Source organism: Euwallacea similis, chromosome 35 (assembly GCF_039881205.1).
Source record: "Euwallacea similis isolate ESF13 chromosome 35, ESF131.1, whole genome shotgun sequence".
In the NCBI taxonomy this organism is placed as follows: Eukaryota; Metazoa; Arthropoda; class Insecta; order Coleoptera; family Curculionidae; genus Euwallacea; species Euwallacea similis.
The window spans coordinates 1,774,900-1,783,771 of record NC_089643.1 but is presented as its reverse complement, the minus strand read 5'-3'; the positions used below and the strand labels follow the sequence as shown (position 1 = coordinate 1,783,771).

Genomic DNA, 8,872 nt, shown 5'->3' with positions numbered 1-8,872 from the left:
GGATTAGGGCATGAGGGCGAGTTACCCCTAAGGTACGCCCATGGTTGGCATTACCCCGTAACCTGGGTTTTTTCCACGATGCTCTGTTGGCATGGGAAGTACAATGCTGGTTCCCTTTGGCGAGGTCTTCGCCAAGGGCTGGGTGCCAGATGTGGACGCAGCGGCTCCGTGCGGAGGACTGTCCCAATGCCTTCAAGTACTGTTTAAAGGGTACGCCCATGGTTTACGATCATGGATGTTCATACTTAAGACTAGGGAGAAAGCGGATCGCCCTCTTTTTCCTGGCTTCCTAGTGGACTGAAGACTCAGGGGTCGTGCCCGCGCTTTTTTACTCAGTTTTTTATCTAATATATTCATATCGTTAAGTTAACGTGGCTATTATTGAAAGATCCCTAACTATCCCTAAAACACAATTGCCGAAGCTCCAATTAATAAACCCCTAGACAACGGAAGAAAAACCTACATAAATAAACTAATAAATAAATAATACCAATAAATAACCAAGACCTTTTAATAATAGCCTGGTGTACGTAAAAGGATTTCTCCAAACTCTCAAAAAATAAAGTTAGATGGTATCACTATTTTTCTAGTGTATCTGCATTAGTAACATGCTTAAATAAGGTCCTTACGTCACGACCAGACGTTTAATTATTAATTTTTAATTATTAAATAAACATCAGTTTTAGTAGTCATGTAGATGACCTCAAAGAAAGACACATGTGTACTTGTGACTTATTTCGAGTTTTTTTTGTGTAAATTATTGCCGAAACAATATTCAGTGGGGCATTTAGACGTAGATTTGTTATAAACAAAAAAGTAGACATTCATGACCTCCACTGAAGAACTTAAATGCACTTTCCCTACCGTTTAAGGAAGTGCTTCGCACCTCCAGAGACTAGGTTCTTCCTATGACGTTGGTACACTGTTTTCTTTAACTAAATAAAATAATCTATGTAGTTATGTGTATACTTGAACCTACATAGTGATCTTCGTGAATATCTTCATATCAGAAGCAGCTAAATCAGGAGGAGATTCCAGTCGCATCCGTTCTCGGTTCCAAATCTATTAGTTAATCGTAAACAGACGTTTCGAGATAAGAAAAATCTATTGTTATCCGTCAGGTGGATACGTTATGAAATCGCATCTTCATTTAAGTGCCCACAGCTGGTACTCGACAAAAATGATATTGTAACAAAAAGGCCATCTGTGAGTTTTTAAGTTGTTTATGAATGATTTTTCCGGTTCGATAAAAGTTAAAATTAGATAATTTTTTTAGTCATTTTAGACTTTTTTTGTTCGAGGGGGGTTTGTAATTTATTGTATACATTGGTACCTTTACGTTTACAATTTTTAAATGCAAAAGATGGGAAACATATAGGGACCTACATATGCATTTAGTCTTCTTCAAAATTTTCAAAAAAGAAAAGAGTTGTATTTTTGAAGGTTATTTATTCCTTACAAATCTACTATATACAGTTCACTAAAGTTCTGGTCAGATCTGGGTATAAACATTAAACTATAAAATGCACACATTTACACGCCACAAATTATAAATCATCCGCTTCTCCTTAACCTCCTCGGCTCAAGGACAATGTGCAGTCCGTTTTGAGGCCTCAGCACTATCTCTACAAAATATTTCAAATTCTCGGGTTTCTCCAAACATTTTACGTGATACTGCCTCAAAATGTAGCTCAGAAGGGTTTTCACGTTACGCATTGCAAATTTCTGACCTGAAAAGATGAGTTACAAAAAAATTAGAAAAGGACATTATTGTCTTTAATGGGAGGTAATTTTGGATAAAGAACATTGTTTACAATAGAAGTTTTTGATGTACCAATGCTGTTTATAGCGCTTAGAATATTGTTGTGTTGAAGTGAACGTGATAGAGATGAACTGAAGGTTATTGTGCACAAAATAAAGTTACAGCGCACGGAGGCAACTTTTCAAGTTCAAATGAATACTGTATGCGTTAGAAGGTGTATGTACACACGAAGAATATTATATACACACAAAGGTTAATATGTACTAATTTACCTAGACAATTCCTAGCTCCAGCGCTAAAGGGTACGTAAGCATATGGATGACGTTGTGCGCAGACCTCTGGAAGAAATCTGTCAGGATCAAACTTGTACGGATCCGGATAATGGACAGGATCGTGATGAAGGTCATACAAGCTGACTCCTATGTTTATTCCCTTGGGTAAAGTAACACCAGCCACCTCTAAATCGCTTTGCAGTTCTCGGTAAATGAAAGGCACGAAGTTGTAACAACGCAGCACCTCCTTGACCACACGGTCCAGATATTCCATTTCGGAAATGTCCTGTGGGGTCACTTTTCTGCCAGGATCACCAGCGAAGATATGATCTAGCTCTTCTTGAACGTGTTTCTATGAAGGTTTCAATTAGAGGTGATGTGTATTTAAGAAGCTTAAGGTAGGCTTACTTGGATTTGTAAATCATTGCCTAAGGCGAGGAGTGCGTAGGTGACTGTGGCAGTTGTGGTATCGAAGCCCTGCATAGATTAGAGAGGTTAAAATGTACAGTAGAACTTAAGGATTGTTTGGAGTAATTAGTAATGATTTAGTGCTATCAGGTGTGTGCAATGAAACTGAAATATGTGTTTTCTTACATTTCATGTCTCGACAAGTTTCAAATAACATTCTGGAAATTCATGAATTAGGTTCGGTATAAAAATATATTTGTGTATCTTTCATGGCGGTATTTTATGCACACTAATAACTTTGAACAAATTAAGGAAAATAGAGCTTTAATTGCTCATTTTAAACGAACTAAATACACAGCTCTATTGTGCAAGCCCTCAAAGATATTTAAGTTTACATTTCAACTTCCCTGGAGGTCTATTTCTATCCTCGAATATCTTCTAAATGAGCCAAGCTATAAAAATGAGATTTTTAAAGATTTTGTCTTGCAATGTACTTGCACCGAACATGAATCCGCTGACGTCCTCCATAATCTCAAGAAAATATCTTTGTATGCTAATTATTTTGCCAAAACCAATTTAGATGCGGGTTTAATTGTTTAATTAAACCCAACTGAAAGCAGATATCTATAGTTAAGTGTCTCACAGATACTTAAGGTTACATTCCAATCTCCTCGAAGGTCGATGCGTAATCTTGAATATCTTCTCAATGATTCAAACTAGATTATTGTGGTTTTTTTTGTATTTTAGTGATGAATTACTTACACCGAACATGAAGGTGCTGACTTCCTCCTTAATTTCTTCTTCACTGAACCGATGCTCATTTTGGTAACTCAAAAGCAGGTCCAAAAAAGAGACTTTCTTACGGTTATTTAATTCATCTTTCATTAGGAATTTAGTCTTCTCTTTGCTTTGCTGCAGCCGCTTTTTTCTCTCCTGAATAATGTCATTGTTGAACTTTTCGATAGTATTGATGTACTGGGTTGATTGTCGGCCTAGAGCGGTGTACCTGAAGGTGAAGTTATTGCGGTAGATAGGATTTGCCATACGCTTGAAAAATATGGAGCAGAACCTGTAATTGAAGGGCTGGTTTTACTTTCATGTTGGAAAAGAAGTTCGTCTACACTTACTCGATGATCGCTTGAGCATATTCCACGCCTCTGCGGTCATTGCCGTTTAGATAGTTAAGTTCCACTCCCATTGCGGATTCTGGAAGTTTTTCCTGGTAAAAATGATCATCGAGTGAAGGAATCATTGACTTACCAGCAATAATATCCAGAGCGATCTTCGTCAAGTCCTCGGTTATATCGAAGTAACCTTGTCCTTCATATTTCTCGAGGTATTTGGAGAATTGTTCGGCTTTTTCGGCGAAGATCTCGGTGTAGGAGTCGAGGACTTTGAAGTGAAACGATGGACTAATTATTTTACGGTGTTGCTGCCACTTGGGACCTAAAATTAATGAGAATTGTGATGTAGAGGTTATAGTGTAAGCATTAGTGTTTTGAAAGTAAGTTGAATATTCACAAGTTTTCGTGGATGGAGGGTCATTACGATGCTATATATTTCAATGTAGTACCTACATAGTTTAAGCTATCAATTGTTAAACACACAGCAACCCTTGCTAAGGAGCTTTGTGTACTTATGCTTAAATGAAGATTCACATGTACACAGTAATCTCCTTCAGATGTACACTATAGTACTCACCACTGCCGGCAATAAGCCCGTTTCCCAGCCAAGGAGTAAGCATTTGGTAAAACAGTCCTTTGTGGTTGGCGCAGCTACTCCTAAATACCACTTGCGCGTGTTCCGGTTTGTACACCATTACCATTGGTATGCTTCCCATCCAACTTCGGAATATTGGGCCGAACCTCTTGTGCCTGGCCAAGAAGTAATCGGCGAGTTCTTCTCTGCGACAGTTTAGGGAGCGCCACATGGTACCGATCACCGGATATTTCTTCTCGCCGGGAAGATGGTCGATGTACCGAGAAAAGCGCCGGTTCTTAAAGTGGATCTTTAGGGTAGGCAAGAGAAGAACGGCCGCCAAGAGGAGTAGAATCAACAGCATTTTCGTTCGCCTTGAAGTATCAGTACTGAGCTCCGGTATGCAAAGGGAGAACTATTTATTGTTTCACCCTTGGCATCTTGCAACACTGGTATCAGTGGTACTCGAAAAGTGAAAATGAAATTTTTTGTTTGCTGATATGATTAGAATGTAATCTCATTTCAGATGCGTTTCGGTGGACTCTTGAGATTAGGATATTTGCTCAAGGATGGTACCGCCGTATTGGCTCTAACTTTAAGAGTAGGCACCACTTTAAATTTGGAACTACGTGGTTTCCAGCATGAAATGATTTTTTTGAAAATTTTTGGGGTGGTACTACTTAGATACCAATTTAGTGTCCACATTAATCGGATCGTATCCCCGGATATCATACTTGTGTACATGGTACTACAACAATTCGTAATTTTTCTAACTAATTCTGCGAACTTAATTTTAAGATGGTACTATTTGGCAACTCCTCCAGTACCATCTTATCAAGATAACCTACCCCTTCCCGCGGCAGCTTCAAACAATCGCTGGGGATATGAATTAAAATAGTTGTCGATGTCGACATTTGGGATCTACATCGAGATCGATCGTGACTCGGTACTTGAGTTAAAGCTGACTGATTTTCTCAGGTGTGCATTGATTGTTTTGCCAATTTACGTCATCAGAATCACACATGAGCCCAGATGGTTTTGAACAGGTGTTTGAAAATAGGAAGTTGTCGTTCAACTGCAGGATGAGTAGGTATAAACAAATCACCCTTCACATCACTTCATTCAAAAGTGTGGATTGTCTAGAATTACGACTCGATTTTTTCCCTGTTTGGTAGAAGCGTATTTTTCTTTTTTATTTACTAAGGGGAAATGTATAAACTTGTCGCCCTTTCATTGTTGTTAACAAATTATCCTTTTTTCTAAGATTTATTTAAAAAAATATAAGTTTCCCTTTAGTAAAAGTATATTTTATTTTGAGAAACCGTATGTATAACTTCGTTGCCCTTCCAACAATTGAATCATAGTTATAAAGAAGACAATCTTTTTACAATGAAAACGCATTCATTTTTTAGACTTCAATGATTTGCATTAGTTTTTGAATCTTTAATTACATTTTAACGTAATTCTGAAACAGGATAAATATACAGGATATCCCATAATGAGGGCGTCAACGCCTAACCACATATTCCTTGGTAAAAAATATATCGATCCATGATGACACGTTTATATGTTACGAAATTGTTTCCTTCTAGAAATACAGATTCTCGAAGTCTCATTTTTTTTTTATTTTGCAGATAGGTCGAAAACGGCTATATGGATTGCAACGAAATTTGGTGTATAATCTTTTAGCTTCTCGGGACACATTCGACAAGGGTTATTAATCTAAAACCATCAGGGGTACTGGTCAATTGCTAAAAGTCGCATCTTAAATACAGCATATTTTTTTTATTCGTTCATGAAGACGATTGGTTTTTTTAATGAAATTGCCGGTTTGTTACGCAACTTTTTGTACCTCTTATTGAATTTTGATTTGAAGCTTCAATTAAACGAAAAAATGTTTTTTTTTTAATTTCTAGGAAACAAGCTATAATGAATGTGATGCCGTTGTTATGTAATTGACAGGACCACGGTCTCACTGTAGCTCAGCTCATTGTTGACAATGTCAGTGTATACATAGCCTTCAGGAGGAAATAAAAGCATACATTTTAATAAACAATGAATTTAGTAAGTGCTTAACATGATCACCTCGTTTTCGAATACCCAGATTCACGCGTCGAAGAAAAAATCTTATTTTTCCCAACATCATTGGATCATTTTTCATTTCATCAGCTGTTTGCAATATTCGATTTCTCAGATGGTCTTCATTTTGAATAAGAACAGCATATACACGGGATTTTAGTGTGTCTCAAATGGAAAAATCGCAGGGAGTTAGATTTGGCGATCTAGGTGGCCATTGAAGAGAGGCATTACTTCTTCTGCCTATCTAACGTTCTGCGAATTGCTCGTGGAGATAATGCCTCACGTTTAATTCAAAATGTGCAGGAGCTCCATCCTGCTGAAACCACATTTCGCGTCGCATTTCTAGGGGTATTCCTTCAAATAACTCCGGCAAATCATTTTAGAGAAATTGGAGGTAATTAATGGCGCTCGGAGCACGAAGCAAAAAGCGTGGACCAACTAAATGCTCTCCTATAACACTAATTCAAACATTTACCCGAATATCTCGCTGGTAATAACTAACAGCAGTGGCATGCGGATTTTCTTTTGCATAGAAATGCTCTTTATGTAAGTTCAAGATACCCGTTCGAGTGAGGCATGATTCATCCGTAAATAAATTTTTGTTAACAAAACGAGGATAACGTCGTCGATGATTCTTTATGGTTCGACAAAAATTCAAGCGGAGCGGATAGTCGGCGTCTCCAATATCTTAAACTCGCTGAAAATAAATTGGACGGATTGATTCTTCTTTTATCGTTCTATGCACAGATGTTTTTGAAATGTTAAATTGAAGTCCTAGGCTTCCCATGCTGTTACGAGCATTCTGTTTCAGTCTCTCCAACATTTTTTTCTCCCATTTGACCGGTGGTGCCCTATGAGTATCGCATAGATGACGTTGAGCAATAAAGCTACCAATTTCTCGGAGGTTTCTCTCCAATTGTGCAAAAATTTTCCAATTTGGAAATCTTTCCCTACAAACCCTAGTATTATTATGATAATTTCCTTGGCAAAATTCCAATATGAGCAAAATATCTATTTTGTCTCTAGATAAATAAATTTTTCACAACTTACTTAAGACTAATCAAATCAGAAGGCTATATGTTCGATAACATTGTCAACAATAGGCTGAGCTACGGTGAGGCCGTGTTCTTGTCAATTATACAACAGTGGCATCACATTAATTGTAGCTTGTTTTCAAGAAATTTAAATAAAAAATTTCATTTTTTTTCATTTAATTGAGGCTCCAAATCAAAATTCAATAAGAGATTAAAAAAAACTTGTGTTCATGAGGAAATAAAAAAATTCTGGTGTATTTAACATTCGACCTTTTAGCAATTGATCTTGCAGTACCTCTGATGGTTTTAGAATAATAACCCCCGTTGAATAAGTCCCGAGAAGCTGAACGATTATACATCAAATTTCGTTGCAATTCATATAGCCGTTTTCGATCTATCTGCAAAACTTAAAAAAAAGTGAAACTGGGAGGCAGTATCTCCAGAAGGAGACAATTTCGTATCTAAGTATATCATCATGAGTCGATATATTTTTGATCAAGGAATATGTGGTTAAGCGTTGACTCCTTCATTCTGGGACACCCCGTGTAAGTCGGTCGCCTTTTTTTCTTTTTTGGCCTTTAATTCAGTTTCCCTGGCAATTTCTTCATTTGTTGTGTTTTTAAAACATATATTTAACGCATATAAATGTGTATTATTTATACACAGCCATCCCTTTTTACACGCTTTCAGATGGTTTGATAAAAAAATTCGCTTTTCCGTCTTTTGATCCATGCGATGTGGTCTGAATTAAAAGGGGCTGCCTTGTGAGCTTTTTTTTCTTAAAAGGAAAAGAGGCTATGGGAATTTTCCTAAGGATGGCGGCCCATTTCTATTTTTTAAATGTAAGAACTCTGTAAAGCGTAAAAGCGATAAAATCAGCTTGTCAAATTAAGGGTTGTTTCGTTCTTTGTGGATCACGAACTGGTTTTTAAAGAGGGTGACCCATTTTCATAGTAGTTTCGCTGACTATTTTCACCTTGGGACTTATTCAGACACTTTCAGGGTCACTGTGATTACCATGAATAATTTTTTTAACTGAGCTGCCGACTTATACGATATCGATAGTGTTTAAACGACGACATTTCGAGTACTTTTCTGGCTGATCCGGCGTTCCTTCACTTTGCTTACATTCCTAGGCAATAGCACTGGAACTAAGATTCCCTACTATCCTTCTTCGTCAGCGACATCCTCTTTTCCACCCCCTTCCGCGGCTCGTACACACACACACACACACACACACACACAAACACATACACACACACATCCAATAAAGCACGCGGAATTGCAACGACGACGTAAATTCGCTCGTTTCACGGTGATTTAGGATCGGCCTGCACTTAAGCGTCTTATTTACGCCGTCGTTAACTCGTTGCGACGGGCCGAAAGTGTGTTAGGGGGCCGCAAACCCCCAGAGGTCACCGAAAGGTTGATCGACGCGGGTGGAAACAATCGTAAATTCCATTAAAAAGTCTCGCTCTTAATTAAATTCGGAACGATTAAACCCTTTTCCGTCACGCGACACCTCACGTCATTCCGGAAGGAAAAGATATAATGCGGGGGTGAAATTAACGTGATAATGAACACCCCAAAGCTTCGCTCCCAGGGCGCCCAGGGTGTAA

General features: G+C 38.0%; 1 protein-coding gene across 1 annotated transcript; it reads right to left on the bottom strand.

Annotated features, from left to right (window-relative positions):
- Nucleotides 1-1,522: 1,522 nt before the first annotated feature.
- Nucleotides 1,523-4,526, bottom strand: LOC136418460 (cytochrome P450 4C1-like). The gene is made up of 7 exons (XM_066404526.1): nt 4,144-4,526; nt 3,703-3,888; nt 3,570-3,648; nt 3,205-3,511; nt 2,443-2,511; nt 2,035-2,386; nt 1,523-1,730 (listed from the first exon to the last, which is right to left on the bottom strand). The coding sequence occupies exons 1-7, from the start codon at nt 4,502-4,504 to the stop codon at nt 1,555-1,557; spliced, it is 1,530 nt and encodes a 509-aa protein (XP_066260623.1). The 5' UTR covers nt 4,505-4,526; the 3' UTR covers nt 1,523-1,554.
- Between the last annotated feature and the right edge of the window lie 4,346 nt (nt 4,527-8,872).

What these genes read in the sequence shown, in the direction of transcription:
- LOC136418460 (XM_066404526.1), bottom strand. Translation starts at nt 4,504, where the DNA reads ATGCTGTTGATTCTACTCCTCTTGGCGGCCGTTCTTCTCTTGCCTACC. An exon ending in CGGGCTTATTGCCGGCAGTG is followed by an intron (nt 3,889 to 4,143) that starts GTGAGTACTATA and finishes CATTAATTTTAG; the next exon opens with GTCCCAAGTGGCAGCAACAC. An exon ending in TATGCTCAAGCGATCATCGA is followed by an intron (nt 3,512 to 3,569) that starts GTAAGTGTAGAC and finishes CTTCAATTACAG; the next exon opens with GTTCTGCTCCATATTTTTCA.